This window comes from Uloborus diversus, chromosome 7 (genome assembly GCF_026930045.1).
Source record: "Uloborus diversus isolate 005 chromosome 7, Udiv.v.3.1, whole genome shotgun sequence".
In the NCBI taxonomy this organism is placed as follows: Eukaryota; Metazoa; Arthropoda; class Arachnida; order Araneae; family Uloboridae; genus Uloborus; species Uloborus diversus.
Window position 1 is genome coordinate 43,826,278 of NC_072737.1, and position 27,666 is coordinate 43,853,943.

Below are 27,666 nucleotides of genomic sequence, written 5' to 3' on the forward strand. Positions count from 1 at the left end.
TATTAACTATCACTTTTCTACTTATAGCATATGTATTTAAAATATGAAGACAGTAAAAATAGCTTTTCTTGAGACAGTCGGTGGCGCCGTGTTCAGGAGCATGTATAATGAAATGTAACAAAGAAGTGTATGACGCCCGATCGCTCTTTATGCAACAAATTTAATCAACAATAGCTTTTGTAAAACCATATCCAAAGCTTTAAGCATCACTTCAATCGATAAAACATTTGAGTGTATATTTTTTTTATGTAAAGTCTCTGTAGATTATAATTTCTTTCCATGGTAATTTTTAGATATTTTCGTTTTTAGTCTTGTTTCTTATTTAGGAAACATATTGAACTACTTACTATAATTGTATGCAAGCCAAATAAAAAGCAAATTTTTGTCAATAAAATATATTTCACAGTTATTTCTTGCTCCTTAGAATTAATAGTTGCACTTCTATTTTCTAAATTTTTTTTCTTACCTGATAAGACTTTGACTTTTTTTTCTTACTGCTTACTTGATAATCAGTAATTTGTCCACTTTCATCAGACATAGATGAATGAAAAAATGTTTGGTTCCGTTTGATGAGTGAAAACACCCTTGCACACTCTACCTTGCTATATGGAATAGAAAGAAAAGCTGGGAGATTTTTTTAAAAATTTCTAAATTTAATTTTATTCTGGCAACATGACTGTGAGGCACAAATGCATCAACTATATAAAAATGCGTTTCATCCAATCAAGAAAAGTTTAAAACAGGGACTAAATGCATAAATCATCCACAGAATTCTTAAGGGGTTACTGATGAAACAATCAAAAAACTTTTTTTTTGCTTATTTCAAAACTAAAAACTATTCCGAACGCAGGGGAAAAGTTCATTTCTTTAGTTCAAATATTTAAAAAATTATGAGTGGTTTTAGGCCATGCTCGCTATTTGTTCTTATGCAAAAGAAAAACTTTTGTTTTTTCTCAATGATGGTATTTTTGTGTTTTCATGTCATTAGAATCCCTAAGGGTATTTTTCTATTAAAGATACAGCTTTAAAGTAATACTTTTTGCAATTGGGATAACATATTTGACAAAACCGTGCATTGATAACATTTTATAAATTACTCAAATGTTTAGAGCATGTTAAACCTTTAATAAGAAGTTCTGTCTAGAACTAAACGAGCCTACTTTCTCATATACCAATATCGACTTTCTAGTATCTGATCAGTATTCTCAAAATTAGCTAAAATCGTAAATTATTTCAAACATATTTTTTAATATTTTAAGCTCATTTCGAGAAATAAAGTACGCCTCGCTCATCTAAAGAATTAATACATAAAAAATAAATAAAAGTACAAATAAAATAGCAGCACCTTTTAAACAAAGCAGCTAAATACATTTTTTCCATTAAAAAAAAAAAAAAAACTTTCAATCGCTTTCAAAAAGGAAAAAAAAATTCAAATTAAAAGCTCATTAAAATAATCACATCAAAAAAAAGGTTCGTTTTTCTCCTGTTGCGAAAAAAAAATTTAAGAATGAATTAATGTACTTTCAAAAATAAATAAAAACAAAATGTCAACTTAAAGAAATAATTTTCATTGTCGAAAAAAAAATCGCCTGCGCATATCTTTATGAAGAAACATAAAGGATTTCTCTGCCAAAAAATGAATACATAAATTAAAACTTTAGCTTGAAAATAAAATCAAAATATATTTAAAACAATTATTTCACAATAAAAACCATGGCTTTGGAGTCAGAGTCAGAGTCCATATGATTTTGGGACAAAAGAGTTAGATTCGAGAGCCGAAAGTTTTCAATTCAAAGACTCGGAGTTCGAATTGGTCATTTCAGTCAACTTGGGTCATTTCCCCAAAAAGTCCGCAAGTCTGCCAATATTTGCAGAGACGGAGTAGGACTTATTATTTGATACAGGAGTCGGAGTCAGAGGCGAATTTCCAAGAGTTTGAGTCAGCTATTTTTTATCCATGCAGAAATTTTTGCCAAAGCTACAAAGTCAGATTCAAAGTCGGGAAGTCAGAGTCCGAGTAATTTTCAGGCACAGGAGTCGGAGTCAGGAGCACCAAAATTGTCGGAGTCGGGAGTAGGTCCTCAAGAGCTATTTTCAACAAAGTTTGTTTGAAGTAAATCCACCTTTAAGTTCAGAATCTATATTTACTTTCAGTTTCCCCGTAGGCGCTAATGTTAAGAGATTTGAACTGTTCAAAATTGAACAAAAACTTGTTCAATTCAAAAAGATGTTTACGATACATGTTTTTCATCAAAAGCTTTTCCCTACAAAGTTTGTTTGGAGCCATTTCGCCTTTAAGTTCAAGATTTATTTTTGCTTTGAATTTCCCTGTAGGCGATAATGTTAAGTTTTTTTGAACTGTTCAAAATTGAGCAAAACATTGTTCAAATCAAAGAATGAATTATGGGAATCTAACAAAAAAAAATTGTTCGAATCGGACTATTCATTCAAAAGTTATTGGGGGGGGGGACAGACATTTTTTCCCATCTCAATACCCTACTTTCCAATTTTTAATTTTTCAATATTTATCTAACTATTTTATTTATTTTTGACTTTTTTTTTTGTTTTTCGGGATATTTTTAAGATGCATTAAGCCTTCTTTCATGCTTTTTTCTTCTTTCTCTGACTGGGAAAGTAGGCTAAAAACCAAATTTTTTTTTTAAAACTTTGATTTTTTACATAATTAATCACAGAAAATTTTCTAATAAACTCATAAGCAAATAAATGCAGATTTTTCCAGATGACTATAGTGATCGTTTAGCAAAAAACTTTTTTTAAATTAGTGCAAAAATAAAAAAGCCTTAGATTTTTAAAAATTAAAATTTTCCTCAATTTTTTGAATTTTTAAAAAAGTAGGCAATATTTTTAAATTTTGAAAATAAATTATTGATTATGAAATAAGTATGCATGTTATGGTTTCAAAAAAATATAAAATTTACTTAAATTTAAAAAAAATGTCTGAAAGGTAGTGTGACCCCTCAAGGGCTGGCATTTCTGTAACTCCCATAAAAGAAGCAAAAATATAACACATTTCACTCCAAAGGTGCTGGAAACAAAGAAAGTTAAAGGGAAGAATTATTTTTAGGAAAAGTTCTTTGCACAACAGCATTGATTTGAAACTTTAAGTAAGTTTCAACTAATCAGTATTGATGACGATAACAAAAAAAATAATTAATTCGAATTTTGACATCTTGAATTCAAATTATGTTTTTCACAATCACGTGTGCATGTGTATGCAGGCGTTTGTGTTTGTGTGCAGGCATGAGTGTGTGGGTATGTGTGTGTATGTGCATAGGTAGGTGTGCATGTATGCGTGTGTGTCTAGGATATGGACGCAACCTGGGGATGGTTTTCGCTAGAGGAGAAGCATCGTTAGGCCAGTCGATGGTGGTGCTGCAAAGGGAGGCCGGTCGATGGTGGTGCTGCAAAAGGAGGCCGGTCGATGGTGGTGCTGCAAAGGGAGGGAGGGGGAATAAAATCAAAGGACGCCAAAACAGTCAAATGAGAACAATAAGCAATGTGATTGCTCAATAACTCAAAGAAACTACAGTGAGTCAACTTTTATTTCACATTAAATTACAATACTGACAGTAAACGAGTACAAACATAAAACTAACAACCATACATGTATGTACAATAACGTAAAATGCAGCACATATTTTCCATTCAACTCTCACAATGGAATGATGTAAAAGTCTCATACAAATCTTCGTTTTTTATTTGTACATTTATTATGTCAATAAATAATTCTAATTACCTGCTACTTATAGAGCTAATTTGAAAAATAAATAGCAGCATTAGGAGAACGTAATTTTAATTGACGTCATATAAGTATAAAAGATAACTCAGTATTTACAAATAGTCATTTTTACATTAAAAACACTGTTCATAATTTAAAATTACATATTTTTGGACATAAATATAATACTTTTCTTGATTTTTCAAGGGGAAAAAATAATTACTGACAATAAATACTGTAATCTCAATAGAAAAATTAATTCAAATTGTTTGGGATTTGAGATTGTTAAATTAACAGAAATATAAAAGCATTTTGAAGCACGGCTTAAAATGCTTTAAAATAGTTTAAAAACTTCTCCTTCGTGTAATTCAACTGTGTATATCCTCTTCTCATATCTAAAAAAGAAAAACACAAAAATTTTAAATAAGTCACAATTTATTACAACAATATGCACTTTTGTTTCTCTATCGCACTATTTATTTGACTTATTACTTTAGCTGCTTTTGCACACCTTTTGACTTTGGTTTGTTATTTGCATTGCTTTCAATATGTATTTTACAATGTCGTTGCTATGGGGGGGGGGCGTTCGACTTGGGTGTTACCCATCTAGGGGATGACACCCAAAGTGGAATTGCAAGTTTTTGAAAAATATGAAGCTAAAATGCATTTTTAAGGCTATAAATTTTACAATTTTCCAGGGAGATACCCGAACCCTCCTCTTTTTCACCCCACATCATGGAGTGAATACTATATCCAGGGTTATGTTCATCATTTCAAAACTTAAACCTAGTAGTGACGTCCTCTTATACCAAAAAACTGAAACTCATTATCTTTTCCTATGCTTAAGATACGTCTGAAATAATGAAGGAAACGGCATCGCTCTGCAGAGGGGAGGAGGGGGCGGTCCGGCCCGGGGTCACATGCCTGGGGGGGGGGGGTGACACTCAAATTGGAATTGCAAGTTTTTGAAAACACAAATACCTCAATTCAGAAAAGTCTCCCAATATTTTTATTATTTACTCTATCAAATGCAGCAGTTGCATTACCACACAGGAGGGGGGGGAGCTTGTGCTAGGACCCACTCGCTGGAGGATGGCTGGTGCCAAATTGGATTTAAGAGTTTACGAAAAATATCAATTATTCACAGTTCTGAATTTCTTCTCCAACCTAATTATATTTAATCTATCAAGCAGACTAGCATAACTACAAGGGGGGGGGGTATCGCACCAGCTGACATTCTTTTTGGGTTTTACTTCCAAAATGCATTTAAGAATTACAGAAAAATTGACCATTTTCTTTAAAACTGTAAATTGAGATTCACAGATTAATCGTTATTGGGTAAATCATCTTTTTGTCGTGGCTTTTTAAAAAGTTGTTTCAATTAAGTCTTTAGAGCTTCTATTTTGAAAAATTGTCAGTCTTCTAAACCTTTCTTAAGATGGCCTACAAATATGAATTAAAAAGAGTTCAGTTTCAAAAATTCCCAGGTTTCTGCCTCTAAACCTCTTCAATCCCGACATTCTAAGGACCGAAGATAGTTGATAGTCCAAAATGCCTTTCTAAGACTGTGAATTGAAATGTTCTCCTGTATGAGCCCTTGATGATTATTCAACTTATTGGAAAAAATATGCATAAGTAAAGGAATTTAAAAAAACGATATTCTAAGTTGAAAGGTCAGCTTCTATATAGGACAAATATTTCGCCAAATTATCCAAAAACAAACAATAGTATCTTGAAAAAGCTGGACATTTTCCCTATTTTGGTCCAATGCCTTTTAAATAAACGAACTAGCTGCGTCGTCCGGATTTGCACGGTCTACCTCAAAAATAAAAGTTATGTCAAGTGACATGTGTTCAACAATCAGGCTTGAACGGGGAAAAAAAAATCTGTAAAATTTTGCAGCAGATTGCAGAAAAATATCCAAAAAGGAAACATTTTAAATCCCAATTGCTGGGAAAGAATCAAAACAAAAACAAGAATTTTATTTGTTCATATTCGAGAAACAAAGAATGGCAACAGATCTTTCATTTAATGAGTTAGCCTTCGAAAAATAGGGATTTTATGTCGAAATTTAAGCGTCATACTTAAAGTTTTTAACTGATATCTCTGCTAATTATTATCATAGGAATAGCCAAACATAAAGATAGGAAGATTACGGATCCATCAATACCTGGTTCAATGATCAGTTCACTGTCGTTCGGGAGAAGTAACTTGGACATACATACATAGATACATACGGTCAGTTTTTAATTATATAATATAAGCAATAAAACATTCTGACGTAATTTTAACCTGTCTGCCTTTTTAAGTGAAACATTGGCGACACAAAAATGAGAAGAATGCCAGATTCAAATTTTCAATGTAGTTCAACACACGAAATTTAGGGTTCATTCATCAAATAATGCTTGCAACAAGGTTACAAGAAAGTCAATGTTAAAATTTCATTGATAATAATTTAGAATAAATGCAATATAGTTGGTATAAATAGTAATCGCAAAGACAACTAACGAAACAGGAAAATTTGAAATCTTAGAAACGAATTTTTTTCATTAAAGAAGAAATCAAAAATTTTTATCATAAACATACTAATTACATCAATTACAGAACTTTTCGATCTTAAGATCCACTTATTGTTCAATAGAAATGAGTTCTGTTCAGAGCAATCTGTCTGCCCAAATTCACGCTAACTATCTGGATACGAGTGAAAGGCAGGAAGGACATATGAGCTGGCGCTATTTCCTCCAACCATCTTATCATCTAAAAATGAATCCTTTCATAATGATATAGCAGCAGGTGGTAGAAATAACAAAAGTAACTACCAAAAACCTGCTTCAATGCTAGTTGATATTTTTACTTTAATGTCTACACCAATGGCAAAAAAGAAAAAAATATGTTTTTCGCAAATTCCAGATTTCGCACACTTTCCCATGTTTCAGAGAATTCTAAAGACTTTTCATGGTTTCCAGGTTGACCAGTCATCCTGTTTAATTGCTAAGCATAACCATAGCTAATGTCACATGAACATTTTAAAAGGAAAACTTCAAAATGTAGTAATAATTACATTTTCAATATCTTCGTCTCCACTAACTTCATCGAACTCAATAATGTTATCATCTTCTTCTTCTTCACCAAAGTTAACAGTATCATTGATTTTAGCTGGAAAAGAATAGCGAAGTATACATAAATATCGAAAAAACTCAATTGAAACATAAAATCCAAAGCATTTTCAAATGTATACAGTAATTTCAAAAAAAAGTCTTTAAAACTATTATTCACATTTAAATAGAACTTTATTATCAGGTCACAAAATATGACCTGAAAATACCAAATTTGCTCATTAAATGCATAAATAATAATAACTGTTAATAAAACAAATAGGTAAAATGCTCTCAACATTCCTGGAAGTGAACCAGCACCTAAAGTCAAAGTTTTCTCAAAATAGTTTATAATACTATAGGTCCTGCTGAAACAAATGCTGTACCTTCCCATTATATGTTACGCTCATCAAAAATTATTTGATTATACAAGAAAACGTTTTTTCACCTTAGAGGACATGAGTGATACATTGTATTGATAATACTCATCTCAATATGTAATAAAAAATCAGTAGCTATTTAAAAGAAGTAATGTATGCCAGGCCCAGGCGTGCAAAGTTTTTGATACATGCTAAACAAACAAAATATAATCAACAAATATATTTGCTGTAAGTACTCATAAACAGTGGTGTTCCCATAGGGTATGCTTCATATACTCTCACATATACTCTCAAATATTTTTCAGACACATAACATATACCCTCAAGCTTCAAAATCTTAAAAATTATAACATGTTATGCATATGATCGCATACACATATTGTGCATAATGGATTACTGGGAGTATACCCTCAGAAAAGTTGATGGGAACATCACTGCTTATAAATATTATTTAAAAAAATGTGCACCTACAACTTGAATTACAAAATCTTTGTTTTGGCATTACTTTTCACTTTATTACTTTGCTTGCTCAAAAGTTGAACCTTTCCAAAAGTACAAACACTTTTGCATTAATTTTTCCAAACTATAATCCTCACCTCAGTTCTCAAAATTTCATTGAACAACAACTTACATTTGCTGAACTTCACATAGGGGAGAAGCCACTACTTTGTTGCAGATGAGACTTAATCATAATCTGTCTTAACGAAAATTTTTGCAAACGCTGGCTAGATCATACAGGAAATTATTTGATTAAGCAGGGTTCTTTATTATTTCATATGTGGAGAAATTTTCGTATCCAGAAAATTGCATTTTGATAAGCCGGGTGTTTGCTTGTCTATTATTTGATTAACTGGGGGGCTAAAAGTTTTTTTTTTTTTTTTTGAAAAGTTAAAACAGCAATAAGACCGAGTATATTCAGATAGACTTTTTCAAATAACTTAGCTACTTTTTTTGAACAGGTTGTTTTTCCATCTCAATTTCTTTAGGAATTAAACATTTTTAGATTAAAGTGTTGCAGATTTGTTAAGAAAACAATTTGCTTCATGAAGTGGTAATTCATGAAAAATAATATATTCAAGCAAAAATGTAACTCTAAGTGCTCTCTTCCTTAGGTGTGAAAAAGACACTACAAATAATTCAAATAATCTTCACTTTCTTTGTAATATATATATATATATATGTTATCTTAAACTATTTTTTGTGAAACATTACAGTTCAACTCGGTTAATAGTAAAATCTGAAAATTCATGAATTTGTTCATATTAGCCGTTATTCGTGACAATCGTGAATAAGTAAAATGGAGAAGAAAAAAAATTATATGTTGTACAATGTACCGTTAGTTATATATCATAATACATTGCAATACATTTATGACGTCTACTTCATCACGAACTAAACGTGCTTTTGACTTTTTAATAAATAAAGTATAAGAAGGGTTGAAAATATTAGTCAACAAAAAGGTATTAATGCCTAAACAGTAGAATTGCATAGCAGATAAAAATGAGAGAGTGTAACAGAAGCGGATGCAATCGGATTTCAAAAGATACATCTAACGATTGCACCCACCATCACTCTCCAGCATTTTTCCCTCCATTCCTATTTCACCCTCTTCACCAACACAGCAAAAAGTTCCTAGCTTCTTTCTACTCAAGAAAGAATGTATGCCTCAGCAAGAATCCTGATGGGAAGGTCGGGGCAGAAAGGAGGTGAGGGGGTATTTGCGCGATCGCTAGAAAGTGACTGTGAAATGGGCGTGGCAAAACAATGAGCGTACAAGTCTTCAGCAAAAAACAAAATACATACAAGAAGGGTTGAAAATAATAGTCCACAAAAAGTTATAAAGGTTTAAGTGATAGGATGGCATAGTAGACAAAAATGAGCGAGTGTTATGGAAGCGGATGCAATCGGATTTCGAAATGCATAAACGCCGACGCTTTCTATGTCATTCTCGAGCCTTTTTCCCTCCCCACTTACAAAACGAAGCTCCTTCCTTCTTTCTACCTTAGAAAGAACACGTGAGTCAGCAAAAATCTTGACCGGAAGAACGCGATCGCGATCGATCGCTGGAAAATGCTATGCGTCCGGGAAATGAAAAAAATACAAAAGGCGGAAAATCGTGGATTTTCATCCCTGTATATAACTCATCAACAGCGACAAAGCAAAAATATTATGGGTTGATTATTACTTATCAATCAATTATTACTTATTATAGTTTTCACTTGAATCAAGAATCAGAAATTTTTTTTTAATTTTGTATACATAACAGTAAAACATACAGTAGTTTTATATTCAAATATTCAAGTAACATCTGTATGATTTTTCAATAGATATCAGCATATGAGAAAGAAATGAAAATACTGCTTTTACAGAAAGAACCATGCCCCAAAAACTGAACTTACCATGTTCAGGTAGTTCACCATATGTTTTGAGATTTCTGGCTTCATCAGGATTATATTTAAGTATGACATCAGCTTTTGCATCTTGATAATCTCTTAATCCAACAAGAATAATGTCACCTTGGTTAATCCAAACCTATGACATTTATATGAGAGTTTCATAATTAATATTTTATATACTTGTTACAGATTGAGCAAAGATTTTTTTTCTGAAATAAAAAATAAATGAAAACGAAAAACTGCCCTAATCGATGGACCACCTGAGATATATTACAACACAAACTGAGACGTATGTTTCCAATACTAAAACTTTTGATTTAATGCTTTAATTAGTATAATTTTCTTGAAACTTACAAAATGCAAAATGTTATAACTGAATAAGGCATTTTAATTTTGATACGATTTGGAAATAAGAAAAAAAAATAACACAACAACTGAATACAAAATTTAGATTCTTAATTTGTATCCTCCTTTGATTGCAATTAAAAAAGATTCAGGTTAAAACCCTTTATAAAAATTACGCATTCATGAATTCCATAATATTATGAGAATTAAATTAATAAGCAGCTAATAAACAATATAAGCAGTTTGTTTAACATTTTTATCATTCCAAATTTCAAGAAAATAAAAAGAAGTTTTATTTAATTTATAATACATAATGATTCTTTTTTAAATGAATCCTAATGTAGATGTAAAGAGACGGTATATTTTAAAGGAAGAAAAATATGAAAAATGGTACCAAAAAAAAAGCAAAATATGCTATATTAATAAAAATGCAACAATACATAATACAGTGGCCGTTGCTCATCTGAATCACATTTCGTTCTAAACAGTTTTGATTCCATAAAGTAGTTGGTTCAATAAAGCGGCTCATTCAATAAGGCTGGATTTTATTGTTTTCGACAATTCGATTCATTTTCGATTCACTTGATTCAATTAACTACTGATACAATTAACCGGCATGCGCTGTAGTTAGAATGACTGATATGATTGTCAAAGTTTTAACAATGACAAAAAATAATGAAGTGAATCATTGAATTTGAGCCAATAACATTTCACCAACTTTTCCTGATTTTTCCACAACATTACAAGTTCTAGATTTTGATGCTATTCTAATCAAAGTGAAAAAAATCATGTTTTTTACAAAAAAAATTACTAAAAATAAGAGTTGTTACAAAATTTATATTGGATTTTTTTAAGATACCTTCAAATTATCAACTAAATATATTTAATTTCCATTAATAAACCTGACTAAACTTGAAATTCATATTATTAAAACTTTTTAAAAGCAATACTTCAAGAATAACTTCATTGAAAAACTTTCACAATGCATATTATTAAAAAATAAATTTCATATAAATGTAGAATTAAATTCAATGAAATTTGGTTGAAATTTTCAAATGAGAGTGGCAAAATAACAAGGGAACAAGTATCGTAGCACTATTACTACTACAGAAGATAAAACATAATAGTAAAAATAAATGAAGAACACAAAATTATTGAAGTCCAACTGACAAAGTTAGATAGCAAACCAAAATGAACGAAAACTGACGCAGATGCTATTGCATTTCAAACAGTCTCGTGTTCAGATTTTCATAAAGGGAATGGTTTTCAAGTTTCTAAATCTTTACCTGAGGGGGGGGGGGAGTTCAATCTCTCATAAACATTAGTTTCACGTAAAATTGCCGATCCCAGTACGGCATTTCGACGCCACGAAGGACTGCTGCCCCCTCCCTCTACACTTCAAGGATAATTTCGACTGCACAAGTTACCGCAGTATTCCTTCATTTTGCAGCTTCTTTTTATCAAACCTTGTTTGTCTCTTTAAAAAACTTTTCTTTTTTCTTTCTTTTTAAATCAAATTTGTTTGCTAGGCGGTATAATGCAATAAGTATTTAAAACTGTCCCCTAGTTCTTTGATAATGCAGGATGTATATCAGGTTTTATTTTCTGAAATGATACTTAATAAACTAAACAAGAAAGAGCTTATTGCATCAGATGCAAATTACATTACCCAATACAATCACTAATGCATCTTCATAGCTGCAACAGATGCCAAATACATCATAAACTCCTTTAAGCCATATTAACGCAGTTAAGGCTTTGTATTGACAAATTATAGAGCTATTTTTCCTCCATAGTTTTTCCAAGTTATTATTCCAGTTAATAAAACTAACAGTTGTAAATTACAGAAAAAATTCAGAGATTTTTTTCTTTTTAATAAAAAAGCGCTGCACACAAACTTTCACATAAAAATTAATAAAACAAAAACATACATTTTCTTCTTTTGGATTATTATTTTTGCCCTAATGGGAAGGGTTTAACCCCTAAAACCCTCCCATTGGACCCATCCCCGATTTCAAAACTTGTGAAAAATTCAAACTGTGTGTAAACAAATAAAAACAACAAAATTGTACAAAGGTAAGTATGTTATAAGTGTTAATTCAGAATTACCTTTTTCCTGAGTTTTCCTCTGATGTGACACAACCTTTTTATACCATCAAAGCAAATCGCTTCTAACCTTCCATTACCGAGCATTTTTACCACTTGTGCATATTCTGTAATAAAATATAAAGTGTTTTATAAAAGAGTTTAGTGTTAGTTTAAAGTGTAAAATACAAAGAGTTTTTACTCCAGAAAAATCCTGCATGGAGTAAGTCACATGTTTGAACTCCAGTTGATGATGTTTTTTTAATTAAGTTTTTCAGTCAACCGGGAATGTCCTAGGAACTGTTTTATGGATGACGCTTTTATTTATTTATTTTTTATTCATTGGATTGGTTTTGTTTTAATTTTATTTTTATCGACTGGCAGGGAAATAGAACTGATGGACACAGATTCAAATTTACACCCGGACACATTGGTAAGAATAAAGTAAGACAAACAATGTTAGTTTGGCTTCTAATGTCCGAGATGAAACCCCAGTACTTAGTTTTAGGTCTTAGTTCCAGAAATCTGCATTCATTTTTCATATATGGTGCGTTTTGCTCAATGCAATCTTGAATGTTGATTTTTTCAGAACTGGACATCCTATTTTTACTTTCTTCTATATCTAATATATAGAAGAAAGTATTGGATTCGTGCAAATTTTCGAATTTCGTCAGATTCGAACGTTTTGAGGTGTGCCGAGTCCATTTCGACTATTTTTGGAAAATGTCTCTCTGTGTGTGTGTCACGTCTGTGTGTGACCAGTTTTTTGTGGCCGCTCTACAGCAAAAACTACCGCATGAAATTGAACGAAATTTGGTACACATATGTGCCCTTATGTGAACTTATGCCCATTGGTTTTTGGCGCGAATTCCTCCAAGGGGTGTGGAGCAATGGGACGTTTTTGGAGTTACGCATGCTTGCTATTCCTCAGGAAGTAACTGGCGGAATCAAACAAAATTTGGTCCACATGTTGCCCCTAACAGGAGCAGGTGCTGGTTCAATTTTGGTGTCAATAGCTCAAACGAAGGTTGAGTTATAGAATGTTTTTTGTCGTCAATTGTGACTGCTGTATCTCAAGAAATAACGAACGGAATCAAACAAAAATTTTTTGACAAGTAGCCCTTAGTGGGTATAAGAGATGATTTTATTTTGGTGTCAACAGCTAAAAAGGGGGGTAGCGCAATCGCCCGTTCTTTTTTTCCATTGTGAGTGCCCTATCTCAAGAAGTAATGCTACGTTCTGGCTGAAATTTGGAATATATGTGAACCCATACGTAAACAGGCTTTGGTTCAATTTTGACTATAATCGCTTCAAGAGGTGTTGATTTTTTTTTTTTTTTTTTGCGAATAAAAATAGCTTTATTAATGCAACAATAAGATAGATAAATCGTAATAGATTGTCATCTGCGTATTTCTCATGATTTTAATTGTATGGAAATGATCGGAAATATTATCTCAATGATTTAAAATTTTTAACTGTTGCCATCTTATGTTTGTTAATAAATGAAATATTTACAATTATTTCAAGCAAGGCTTTTAAAATAACTTTCAATTTTCGCTCTTTGCTTTGCTTTTACAATAATTCAGACATTGGGATGGTCGTCAAGTTTTTGCATGTGTAATTTTGTTTTTGTTAGGAATATTGCTTCCTCGTCAAGCATGGGGAGGGATCAGAAAAAGGAAAAATATAGAAGAAAGTTTCGTGATGGCCACAACATACTAGTTAGTTTTGGTATAAAATGTTTGGTCTTTCGACCATAGGATGAAGTTTCCACTGCTCAAGAGTACTGGCTTCATGGCTGACATTTATCTATATTTTAACCTTGTCTGTTTTTTGTTCTATTGATGTTTGGCATCATTGTTTCGCAAACTATCAGAATAAAAAGAATTTGCAATATCATTTCCGCATTTAATCAAGAAATTTCTGTACTCAAAAATATACTTTTTAATAATAACTTCCCTAAAAATCTGGTTGAAAACATTTGCTTAAGTATAGCCTTTGATGAACATTTCGATTTTTTTGAACCGTTTAACTGTGTAAACGTATGATACAACCGTGACAAACCATTTTTTTTTGGATTGCCGGGGTGGAAGGATTTTACATGTGGGAAACGGACCACTGGCATGTTTTTGAATTAATCTCTTTGGATATGGACTTATTTTTTACTTTTACGTTGATAACTAGAATGAATTCTGTCAAGTTGAACATCAGATTGGTTTTATCATAAATGCATCTCAAGGTAAGATAATTTTGGTTATTGGCAGGTACTGTCCGTGGATGGCTAATTATTTCGGAACTTGCTTTCCTAATTAGTCAAGGCAAAACCCCATGCTTTTAGTTTTAGGTTTGAGCTCTTGTTTATTATTTATAGTTTAACATGTGGTGCATTTGCCCAATGTTACTCTAGACAGCAGCTTAAACACTTTTTTAGTTCATAGTTAAATTTTTTTGGTCTTTTGACCATATTTATTGAATCCTCCATGGCTGATGAGCTCTGGATTCATACTTTCTCTTCTATTAAATAGCTGTTTGCAATTTCCCTTTTTCTCATCATTATTTTTTTTATAATTTGTTTAATATTTGGTATTTGGCATTTGGTTTTGTATATTATATTATATATATGTGTGTGTGTGTGTGTATGTGTGTACAGTTGACTCTGTTTAACTATGCTCTATTTAACGACGATTTTTTGTGGTCCCTTGAAAGTCGTTAAACAGAGCCAACTGTGTGTGTGTATGTATATCTATATATATAAAAATGGAGTTTGGTAAATTTGTTCCCTAAGATCTCAGAAACTACCCGGCAGATTTGGCTGAAACTTTCACCGTTTGTTCATTTTGGTACTGGGAAGGTTTATAGACCAGTTCGAAAAAAATCCGATTGATAGTTCCCTTTTTATTCCAATTTTAGTCCCAATTTTCACATAAATGCCCCAATATGGGGGTGGAAAAAAACGTGCACATATTAACATTATATGTTCATCGAAAGCACCAATTTTTCTGCTGAAGATAGCATCTGTTCGAAGTTTCTAAGTTGTATAAAAAACGAGTTATGAGCTTTTTTGTTCCCTGTTCGAAGGCTTTCATCAACCCAAGTCATTATTTAGTGTGTCATCTCAACTCCCAAGAATTGTTGTATTGTTGAATATTTTTGCGTTTCGTCTGACTTTTTGAGACTTTTCTCAAGTCAAATCTTAAAGTAACGTTTTTCCACAAGATTGGCTAAAAATAAATGGATTTGGCTGATCATTTTACTTTTAAACGAAACTTATGTAATTAATGGTTTATTATTATTATTTATGCTGATTGGACACTTGGTCACTATATCCAACCAACCAGCAGAAATATCGCCAGAATTTTTTCAGAAAGATTTCAGTAGCTGATGCATTTGGCAGTTTTTTCCACTGTCGCTGTTTTTGAGCCCAAAGACTACGTAATAATGTTTCTCAGCTTTCACCATATAAACAAAATATCGCCAATCAAAGATACTTTAAAAAAAAAAAATACTGTGTAAAATAATTCAACAAATAAATTAGGCAAATCCATAAACCGCACAAAAATTTCCATTAATTTTTCTTTTTGCACGATTTCAAACAATCGCCAAATTTTACTACTTATTTTTGGAAACATTTCGGATGAAACCGTTTAGCGCCATTTTATTTTGACCAAAAGTATCTCAGCATCTGGCAACAATATTTCTATAATAAAAATTAGTAAGGAGGGGGAGTATTATCGAAAGTGTCCCAAAATGATTCTCGCAAATTTGGTAAGATTTTAAACCGCACCAAGTGCCCACAAAAATTTAAATTTCCCAAAAAAACTAAAGCAAGTGTAAGGGGAACACGGGCGGCTACATTTTTTAAAGCAGTTCGTACATCAATAGCCAAACAGAGAAGGTTTTATATTAAAAAAAAAAGTACTAACAGATAAATCTTTTTAAAAATGTAAAATTTAATTTCATATTTCGGAAATTCTTCAAATTTGTATATGCTTAAATGTCGTGCTTTCGTTTCTAATTGAATACTATTTTGTTCTTTATACTTATTGCTATTTTAGTTTAATGAGTAAGGAAGAAGCTCGATTTTTAATCACGTCAAAAAGGTTTGTTTTAAATTCTTTCGCTTAAAACAGAAAACAAGGGCAAGTAACGATTGTTTCTCATAATTATTACTTACCCAGGCAACGCCGGGTATTTTTGCTAGTATATATATATATATGTGTGGGGGGGGGGGGAAATTGGACAAAAAAATTTTAAGAAAAAAAAAGAGGAAATTGAGGAAAATTGTGAATCTGAGGAACAATGTTATGCATAACAGGTTTTAAAAAATTTTTACAAAAACTAAAACTGAATAATACCCAGGAACTCTTGGTGGCATGAGGAAATTAACAAGGAAATCCAACATTTGGTTTCAGTCTGTATGGTTTATTATTGTAATTCATGCCTTTCATAAAAGCACTTTTTTTTACTGATACTTTTTACTCAAGATCAGCTGAGTCTTTCAGATTCAATTTTCCCACATAATCTTATGTCTTTAAACGAGCAATTCTTGTGGGTATGTATATATATTTATATTTCGTATCTCGGAAACGGCTCTAACAATTTGGATGAAATTTTGGATTTAATTGTAGTTTTGCATTTTAAGTTCATCTACATCAGTGTCTTTTCTGTAAAAACGCGAATTTTTACAAAAAAGTTTTTTAATATAAAATCTAATTAAGTTAAGCCTTGAAGTAAACTGTGAATTGATGCATCAGGCAGACGATTTGCAACCATAACAATGAAAATTTGTCTCTTCTCGCTTTAAAATTTTAAACTTGCTTAGGGTTGCCAGGCTTGGCTGATATTGGCCACTTTGGCTTATTTCAAACACACTTGGCTGAAAACAAATTCAAAAGCATTATGTAAGTCGATGTAAGGCTTTTTTTCTTTTTTAAGTGATACTATTGCTTGACCGTCCTATATTATTTTATTTATTTATTTTCTTTTTACACTTCAAATAGATTAACATGTTTTTTAAATCACGCATCTAAATTTTATTTCGAAGAAACGTATGTCTTGAGACTGTTTATGTTTTGTTAAGACAGTTGTTAAAATTTGTTGGAATGATTTGTGGATCATCAGTTTTGATGGATATCATGCTGTATGTAGCATTTTCTGGCGTAAAGTGACCAACTACACTAAAAGTACTTATTCAAAAAGAAAATCTCGATTGGAATAAAATAGTGAAACGCATCATAGCATGAAAGGAAGTATTCGGTTAAAAACCGATTTCACCATAGCAAAAGTGGCTCCAAGGTCAAAATATTTTAATTACTGACAAGAAAATTGTATAGTGGAAACAAATGTAACAGATAGTTTAATGCAAAATGTTGATTTAATTACATTCAGAATCTTCTTTGTTTGGTACTTTAGTGTTATAAGAAGGTCGAGTGCTTAATATTTGGTTAACGTGAAGCTTTTCAAGTATATTTGGAAAAGTATTGAACCTTAAAAAAACATGAGTTGACAAAAAATAATTCTTTTAAAGCTGAGTGAGGCTCTGTCGTCCAGGTACTAACTCTTTAAATATGATACAAATACAGTAAATGACATTTTGGTAAAAAAATTTATGGATTGTGGAAAATTTTAATCTCAGAAAATTTTCAGCACCACCATTTGGTAGTAACATTTGGACATATTTATGTGGAAAGAATGCTAAAGAACGACATCACTGAATGTTCCAAACATGCGGAATAAGCAAGTTTAAAACGATTTAAAAATTTCTTTTACTTAATGTTGTTTTTTTAAATACATATCACAGCATTAGAAAACCTTTGATAGAAAAAAATACATACCTTGTCCATCTTCTTTAAACACCAGTTCTCTCTTTTCAGCTTCATTTTCATTCTTACCTCTTCTCCTATTTTTACCTCCCTTTCCTATAAAGTTGAAATAATTTTTAAAAACTTGTAGTAACCTTACAAGTCTTAACACTCCAATTCAGCAAGTATTTTTTATGACAGACATGTCACATATATTTTGCAACATAAGCTCATTTTTCAATAATATTTTTGACTCTATGTTACTTTAAGATATTTTTGAACACTTTTTCTGGTTTAAAAAAAAAAAAAAACTAGTTAGATCAAAGATATAGTTGTATAAGACAGTGCTTCTCAACCTTTTTTACTTTGCGGCACACTTAAGAAATTTCTAGATCAACAGGGCATACTGAACTTAATTTCACAATGGTAATATAGAAATGTTTTTATCATTCACTGGTAAAAAGATGGGGAAGGAGGGGAGATGGATTTTTTTCATATGAATAAAACAATTATAACAAACGTAGTGTATTTAAATTTGTTTAGAAAGCAGAACTATTTCGAATGTATTGAGGTTGAAAATGAACAACAAAACTATAGCTATTTACAGAAAATTATAATTTATATGTTTCAAGGCATTTCTGTCAAACATGTCATTAAAGTGCACACTGCAGTTAAACGATTTATCAAATAATGTTTTAAGAAAGAAGCAAGCAAGAAATCAAAACCAAGCATCTAACTTCCGTTTGACACTAATTTTTGATGTTTGATGTTCGGCTCTATGCCGGAAAGAGCTACACGAAGTTCTTGATCCAGGCTCTTATAGATGATCTCTTACTGGTTTTTTTTATAAGCGCGAGGGCTGAGAGGCTGAGCTCGCAAATACACGTGTTTGAAAATGGTAGCAGCACATCAAAAGCAAGACAAGAGATAGTGTGATACTCATTTTTAACCAGCAACCAAAATTCGTCCAGAGGCACTTCGCTCAACTTAAGTTTAAGAGTACGGTCACTTTTGAGGTCCATAAATTCTTCTCGCGCCTTCAGAGAAAGGTCTTTAACTGATGCATCCGCAGATGAAAAGAATGGATCGCGAATCCAGTCATACTGTTCCATGTTACTATTCTTGAAATACGGCTTAAACTTGTCCTGAAGTATGATTAAATGTTCTGCCACCACATTCAGCAGCTTTTCTTCGATGCCATTTTCTTCACATACCATGTACGGACGTACCATGGCAGACATACCATTACGGACCATGTTGACGGTCCGTTTGAACATGTCCAAGGAGTCACAAACTACTTCTTCTCTTCACAGCTGAATTTTTTATTTAAACCCGCTTGGTTGTCCATAATGTAACATCTCCTTGTCCTTGCTCTTTCCATTACAATTCTTTAAGGTTTTCAAAAATGTCAGCTATGTACGCAAGTTTTGCCAGCCAATATTTGTCTTGCAACAAACTGGCGCACTGCACTTCGTTTTTTAAAATCAAAAACTGTCATACCGCGTCTTTCAATTCAAAAACTCTTGATAGTACCTCACCACGCGAAAGTCAGCGAATCTCTATATGAAGGAGTAGGGAGTGGTGATCTGCCCCCATTTCTTCACAAAGTACGGAGAAAAGGCGAGAATTTCGCGGCCTCGATTTTATGAAATTCATGATTTTAGCTCATCTGGTAAGTTCAGCCATGAGAGTTTCACGATGGAGTTAACAGTGTATGGTTTTAATTTCTAGTTTACTAAGTCTCAGAACCGAGCATTGAGAAACTCTGATAAAAGGAAATTAGTATCGGAACTGGAAAAGAGGAAAACAAAAGCTAAAGCGGGGGCTGAAGTTCTTGGGGGAGAAGACGATACTCCCGTTTGCGAAAGATTTAGAAAAAAATCTGTATAATTAGTTGATTTCGTGGAAATTAAAATCCGTTTTCAAAAACTGAAAGTAATAGGATCACAAGTTTAAAAAAGGTGGGGCAGCAAATCCCACCTCTCCCCTTGTCGGGTATGTCTTATTGCTCATGATCGACAGGGTGAATTGAGAAGTTACAAAACGATACAAACGCTATTCAGTCGTGACTTTAAAATAAAATACGTCAAGCCTTTTTCTTTTTGTATAACTACGAAAATACCGCGGCACACCAGTTGCGAAGCCCTGGTATAAAAGATGGTTTAATAAAAAAAAAATAATCAGGTTTTTTTTAATGGTCGATTGCTAATTAAAAGGCATAGAAAAGAAATATTTTTTAAAGTAAACATTATAAATTAATAAACATAGCTCAGAAAATCAGGGTTAAAAATTATGTATTACTTAGAAATGTCCATTTTTTTATAAAAGAAAATTTAACTGGTTGAGAAACAGTTTTTAAATTAGAAAATGTGTAAAAGTATACATTCGAGGGTACATTTATACAGTGGTGGATCCAGCTGATTGTTTTGGGAGGGGCCATCCGAAATTTTTGAACTAACTCCGAACTCCCAGAAATTTTATTAAAATGAAGTTTTAAAAACTCAACTTTCGGGATATCGAGACATTAGGTGAGGGGGTGGATTTAGGAATCTCCTTCAAAAATGTTTCAAAATTTAAATTTTCGAGTAATTTTTGAAAATTAGGAAACTAAAAAGGTATTTTATCTATTTTTGATGATGTTCAGAGAAAGGTCAGGTTTCGGGCGCTGACCCAAAAATACTTTTTGAAAATAAAGCTTAAAAACCAAAATATTCTGTCATTATATATTGAAAAGTTAGAAGAGGAGGGGTGCTCTTCAGCTGTCCAGCCTAAAACTGCACCATTAGCTATAATGTTTGCTTACATTAAAGCAAGTGTGAAGGTGCTTAGAATCCTTCCTTCCTGGAAATATTTTGCATTTGAGGCTCTAAAAATTCCATTTTTAACTATTTTTATACATATTTTAGAAAGAGATGGAAAATTCATGAGCTCCTCCAAAAACCTCCTTTTAAAGCTATCATCACGATATAAACTAGGGAGGGAGGGGGTCCTATCAAAGATTGTTTGTAATTGAAGTCCCAAAAAATTCATTTAAGTTGCTTTTAAGCAAGTTAACTGATAAGGGCTGGATAAGCTAGTTTCCTTTGACATTTTTTCCAAATACAAGACTTAAAATGCAATTTTTGGCTCTCCTCTGATATGCCCCCCTCTTGGCGAGATTTTAATTTTTCGCTCGATACGAAAATCGCCAATAAGGCGATAACTTGGCAACCCTGGTTTTGCAACTTGAACGCTGGAAAGTAGTTTCTCGAAGTCTGTCTTTTTGCACGTGTCTGTGTGGTAGGAGGTAGGTGCTCATATGTTCCGCTCTTAGGGAGATTTTAAGTTGAATACTCTAAAATAAAGTTTCAATTCAAACTTTATTTTAGAGTATTCCTTTTCTTGTTGTTTTTTAATGTTAATTTAGTTGAATTTTCTATTTTAATTATGAGTTCGGTTTGTGATGTTGTCCAAATGTATCAATTGAAATTTTTGAATGAATCTTCTTTTTCTTTTTCGTCAGGTCGTCCAACGTTTGGACGTACCGGAGTCCTAAATAGATTTTTTATATTTAAACTAATTGAAAATAAAGAGGTTTTTTTGGAATTTTTTTTGTCAAAACAAACATAATTTAAATATTTTTGTAAAGTAATGATAATAAAAAATGGGATAATTTCCCTAAGAGCGGAACATATGTGCACTGCCTCACGTGAGGAAGTAAAAGAAAAGTAAAAAAGGTAAGTGAACATATTTTGAATTATTGTGTTTTTAGTGTGTTTCTGGTAGTTTGTATTTTGGTCTGGTTGGCATTTTTGTAGCACAAAAATGGTGTTAATTTCACATAAAATCTGTGACTTTATTGTATACTGAACGGAGGAGATCTGTGACTTATATCCGACTGTGATGTATATTAAAAGTCGGAGGGATAACGGACCGAGGTCCTGGCGAGCCCTCGGTCTCATAGTACTTTCGGAACAAATCTGATATACCCCCCTCTTGGCGACTTTTTCCTGTTGGCGCCAAAAAAGCGTCGCCAAGAAAACTATGTATGACGTCATATGTCATACATCGTTCTTAACGATGCTTTTTTAGCGCCAACAGGAAAAATTCAAATTATGTCATTAATTATTTAATGAAATTAATGCATTAATTTTTTTCCGTTGTTTCTCCGGGATACGAGCCCTCGGTCTCATAGTACTTTCGTAATGAGACCCCTGCCTCGGTCTCATTACGAAAGTACTATGAGACCTCGGGCTCGCCAGGACCTCGCTGCCGCTCGGTCCGTTATCCCTCCGACTTTTAATATACATCACAGTCGGATATAAGTCACAGATCTCCTCCGTTCAGTATACAATAAAGTCACAGATTTTATGTGAAATTAACACCATTTTTGTGCTACAAAAATGCCAACCAGACCAAAATACAAACTACCAGAAACACACTAAAAACACAATAATTCAAAATATGTTCACTTACCTTTTTTACTTTTCTTTTACTTCCTCACGTGAGGCAGTGCACATATGTTCCGCTCTTAGGGAAATTATCCCATTTTTTATTATCATTACTTTACAAAAATATTTAAATTATGTTTGTTTTGACAAAAAATATTCCAAAAAAAAACAACCTTATTTTACTTGTATTTTGTACTCCACCCAATTAATTTCGCGAATTATTTCCAAAAACTTTACAAACATATCCTCATTTTTGTATTCACAATTTTTTTTGTATAAATAATAAGCTAAATAAAATTTAAAATCCCCTAATCTATTATATGTTGGTAGAGTACTTTTAACGTGTCTCCATGTGGATTCAATTGTGTTAGTGTGACATTTAGTTTCTGGATCTACAAAATTAAGTTTATGGTTGACTGTTAAATGCTCATACCCCTCCTCCCCCAATGTATCATATGCCCTCCAACAATCGGAGTGCACCGTCGTGCCTGGTAGTATCCACTGCTTAATTGCCAAAAATAGAGTTTCCCTACCCCTATCCCCAACAGCAACCAAAAAAGTTTTCCCCGAACCCCGTTCAACCCCCCCAAAAACCCATTGTCCCTCAACTGCATGTCCCCGATTATATTTTCTTTTCCCAAATTTAAATTCATCAACTTCAATAACTTTCCCAACCCCCCCTATTTTGTTCGGATTTTAATTCAATGTAATTTAATATTTCTTCATTAATATAATTTCGCCAATCGGCTAAAGTTTGTGATGAAAAAAAATATTGACTTTCAATATCAGCAGTTTTGGTCCCAATTAAAATCTCATATGTTATCAAAAAAATGTCCTCTATTTTCAACTTGCTAGAACTAAACCATGACCCACTCCTGATCGTTGCTTCTTTTCCACAAACAACACCCCCAATAACCTTTCTACAAAAAAAAATTAACCCATCTGAACATTTTTTAGTTTTTTTAATTTTCATAACAGAATTACATCTAGAACATAACATTTCATTCTTAAGTAAACCAATTTCCCTTAAAAATTCTAAAAAAACCTCTTTATTTTCAATTAGTTTAAATCTAAAAAATCTATTTAGGACTCCGGTACGTCCAAACGTTGGACGACCTGACGAAAAAGAAAAAGAAGATTCATTCAAAAATTTCAATTGATACATTTGGACAACATCACAAACCGAACTCATAATTAAAATAGAAAATTCAACTAAATTAACATTAAAAAACAACAAGAAAAAGAATACTCTAAAATAAAGTTTGAATTGAAACTTTATTTTAGAGTATTCAACTTAAAATCTCCCTAAGAGCGGAACATATGAGCACCTACCTCCTACCACACAGACACGTGCAAAAAGACAGACTTCGAGAAACTACTTTCCAGCGTTCAAGTTGCAAAACCAGGGTTGCCAAGTTATCGCCTTATTGGCGATTTTCGTATCGAGCGAAAAATTAAAATCTCGCCAAGAGGGGGGCATATCAGAGGAGAGCCGTACTTTCGTAATGAGACCGAGGCAGGGGTCTCATTACGAAAGTACTATGAGACCGAGGGCTCGTATCCCGGAGAAACAACGGAAAAAAATTAATGCATTAATTTCATTAAATAATTAATGACATAATTTGAATTTTTCCTGTTGGCGCTAAAAAAGCATCGCTAAGAACGATGTATGACATATGACGTCATACATAGTTTTCTTGGCGACGCTTTTTTGGCGCCAACAGGAAAAAGTCGCCAAGAGGGGGGTATATCAGATTTGTTCCCAATTTTTTGCTACATATCAAGGCATTTGTGAAAGAGCATGGGAAAAGGGGGGTTCTCCCCCTAGTTTCGAAATTAAAGCCATAAAAACGAAACTTTAGGCTCTCTTGTGAACAATATACTCTGAGAACAGCAGCATTTAGAGATCGTCCAAGTGTCTGTAGTTGAAATCAAGGAATGATGTAAAATATGGAGAAAAATTTTGGAAATAAATGTTTTGTTTTCAGGATAGGGATATAATTTATCTCCCAATTAAGGCCTATACTTCTTTTTCAGCAAAAACACATGTGTTAAATTTTGATATCTTCTCATAATATTTTTTTTTCTTAAAAAAATTCCTACAATCACAAGGCTTTGGGAGGGGCCATGGCCCCCATGGCCCCCCTCTAGATCCGCCCCTGCATTTATACATAACTAGAAAGTTGCCTGTCAAGGTATGATGGGTGAAAATTGCTTCTACTGTTCTACATTTGAACGAAGGAATTGCCTGTTTGGTGGATATTTTAATATTTGAAATCTTAACCCTAACTCCAGTGGATTAACTCTAAACTCCAGTGGATAGTGTTCATTTTTGACCACTTTTTTGATTCTTCATTCTCCTAAAATGACTTTCATACCAGTAAATCAGTTAAGTAACCCGATCGAGTACAGCCCATTCACAATAAAGCCTTTCCCAGCATGTTAAACATTACCAGAACATATTATCAAATTATCATGCTGTGGCGTGAGTTTCATTGTTGAAGTACGCAGGTTTCTCAATCATTGGCTATTATTTTTATGGGATACATTTACTGACAGGTGAAACCGTTAGGTTGCATAAATTGGCAATATAAGTTCAAGATCAGGCAAAACTGAGTTCAGTTTCTCAAGTTTAGAATTAGAGTATTGAATATTCTGAAATATTAATTTTTTTGTTATTATCAAATTGGTACAGAATATAGAAGATGATAAAATTGCTTACTAGAAGAGTAGTATACTATAGCCTATTTTTTGTTCAAAAAATGCTCAAATTAAATTGAAATAATGACCAGAAGCACTTCTGACCAACATGTTAAGTGTGGGATATATCCAATTAAAAAAGCACTTCAGCATTGCGAATATATATATATATAAAGGGGGGGGGGGGAAAGCTTCAATGAGAAGAAAAAAAAATGCAATGATTATTCTGTCTTCTAAGCAACAAATGTTTTCGTTTTTAAATAACTGCAAATTTGTAAACGTAGTATGTTGACACAATTCGAAGCTATTTGAGAATTGTTCTTCGATAATTTGTCAATAAGTATTTGGCAGAAAAGTAATTCCAAACTGTATTCGTGTATCAAAATAAAATTTTTAAAAAAAAATAATAATAGGGGCCTTGGTAGCGCAGTTGGTTGGCGTTGTAACTTCCTTCTCTGTGCTGTTAATTCGTCCTACACTATGTGCCTATATTGTGCTATCTGTCATATTGGATGTGAGCTCATAAACGAATCCTGTATGACCAAGTACACGAACTCGAAATGTATGTTGTCAATAATAATAATACAGTCAACACTCCATAGCAGAGGTTCCCAAACTTCAGACCTTTGTAGACCCCCTCCGGAAAAATTATGAACTTCGTTGATGAACCCCGCACAAAAAAAATTGATTTGACACAGTTAAATCTATTTTTTTCTAATATATTTTTATGCTTTTTTCCTTTAAATTTATTTATTCATTGTTCTGTATATTTTTCAGAGTTCTTGTCTGGTTTTTATTTCTTACATTATTATCCTGAGTTATGGAAGTAAAATTCTATTTCAAATTCAATTAGGAATAAAAATGTTATCACTAAGTTTCTACAACAAGTTTTCTATTAAAAATGAACTTTTGAAGTTAGTGCACCGTTAGCCTAGTTTAAGTGTGTTAATTTATCATATGAGTTGTATTTTTATGCCATATTAGGGGTTTAATTATTAACCATGGTTTGGGCAAACCTACCTTGGCAGCGTCCTAATGCTGTGATGAGGAATGTGCTTCCTTCTTGAATTAAAATACCGTTACTTGTCCTTCAATCTTAATTATGTTTAACGTTTTAGCTGGATAGCACCACGGACCCCCTCGCATAGACCCGCGGAATCCCAGGAGTCCACAGACCATAACTTGGGAAACTCGGCTCAATAGAATGACCTCCTATTACTATGATCCTTCCGTTATAGCGACTTATGCATGAAGTCCCATTTTCCATTCCATAGATGCAATGGTACTTTACCGTCTATTAGAGCGTCCGAACTGAGCTGTTTGTTCCAGTATAACGTCCAGAATTAAGTTTCAAATTATGTATTATCCTCAGGACCAACTATTCGAAAACTAATATTTGAACATTTTATGTTTCTGCAGGTTAAATATTTAAATTGATACGATTTGTTGGTGTAGGGTCAAAGAAGTGATGAAAACCGCACACAAGAGGTAGACATTACACATATTTTTTTGAAAAAGTCTAAAAAGCGGCAAGCTTCCACAATTGCAGCATATAATTTTTAAAAAGACAAAGAAACTGCCAAAAAAAATTGCTAAATTCATTTTGTTCGTTTCTACATTTTTTTTTTTTTTAAACAAAGCATAACTATGAGAAATGATTCGTGAATTTTAAAAAATGACTAAATAACATGCAACATGTTATAACCACCTTTCGTTATAGCGAAAGATTTGTTTGGACGACACGGGGTCGTTATCACGAGCGTCGACTGTAAAGGAAAAAAAAGACAGAACTCTTTTGCCCAAGACAACGTAAAGACGGATAAGCTTTTCTAGGTCAGATACGCATACAAAGGACTATTTCAACTGAGTACAATGGGCAACTCTAAACAGTGACATCCAGAAACATTAAACTACAATTCTAATAGAATGAAGGCGAATTTTTCATGTTCTCTTTCGGATACAATTATAGGAAGAAAATTTTAAATGTACATAAAACAAATAAAAACCCAGTTCAAAAGGAAAATAATGAAAATTATATTTTGAAATAGAATAAAAAATAGTCTGAAGTATACGAAAGTATTTTTAATATATACATAATATTAGACATTTAATAAAGACTTCAGACTAAAGAAACCTAGCAACGGATGTCAAACCATATTGCTTCACATTCTCATTACATAAAAGTACGATTTCATGATAAGTATGCAACAAAAAAAAGACCAGTGATTGGAGAAGTTTTTACCTTTATTCTTCGGCATTATTCTTAATCAGTAAATTTATCACAATTCAGTTAAATAATGGGATGAGAAATTGTTTAAGCCTGTCTTGCCAACAGACAACAAACACGATGAACGTAGGTAAATAAATATCGATTAAACGATTGAAAAAGGTTTTATCGATTAAGATTCTTCTCATCAATGGTTGCGTTCGACGAAACTCACCGGTCGACCGGTAAGTAACTGGTTACTAACCGAAGCGTTCTATGATCAACCGGTTACCATAGCGGTTACCATTTTAAGCAGTTGATTGGTTGATTGGAGCATGTGATCATTAGCTGTCACGTGATTACCTAACCGGTCGCTCTCGGTCGAGCTCGTCGAAAGCAACCAAAGAAATGCGCAACCAAATTAAATGAACACTAAACTAAATGGATAATTAAAAAAAAAGAAAATAATAATGATATATTGAAAGTTTA

The 27,666-nt window shown here is 32.5% G+C and overlaps 1 protein-coding gene across 1 annotated transcript; it reads right to left on the reverse strand.

Annotated features, from left to right (window-relative positions):
- Positions 1 to 3,518: 3,518 nt before the first annotated feature.
- Positions 3,519 to 27,347, reverse strand: LOC129227050 (eukaryotic translation initiation factor 1A, Y-chromosomal-like). Its single transcript, XM_054861689.1, has 6 exons — positions 27,214 to 27,347; positions 17,875 to 17,958; positions 12,065 to 12,168; positions 9,614 to 9,746; positions 6,801 to 6,895; positions 3,519 to 4,134 (listed from the first exon to the last, which is right to left on the reverse strand). Exons 1-6 carry the CDS (start codon positions 27,227 to 27,229, stop codon positions 4,129 to 4,131), a joined length of 438 nt encoding a protein of 145 aa, XP_054717664.1. The 5' UTR covers positions 27,230 to 27,347; the 3' UTR covers positions 3,519 to 4,128.
- Positions 27,348 to 27,666: the final 319 nt, after the last annotated feature.

Coding starts and splice junctions, on each gene's coding strand:
- LOC129227050 (XM_054861689.1), bottom strand. Junction 12,169..17,874: donor GTTTAAAGAAGATGGACAAG/GTATGTATTTTT, acceptor ATTTTATTACAG/AATATGCACAAGTGGTAAAA. Junction 6,896..9,613: donor TGGTGAACTACCTGAACATG/GTAAGTTCAGTT, acceptor ATTCTTTTCCAG/CTAAAATCAATGATACTGTT.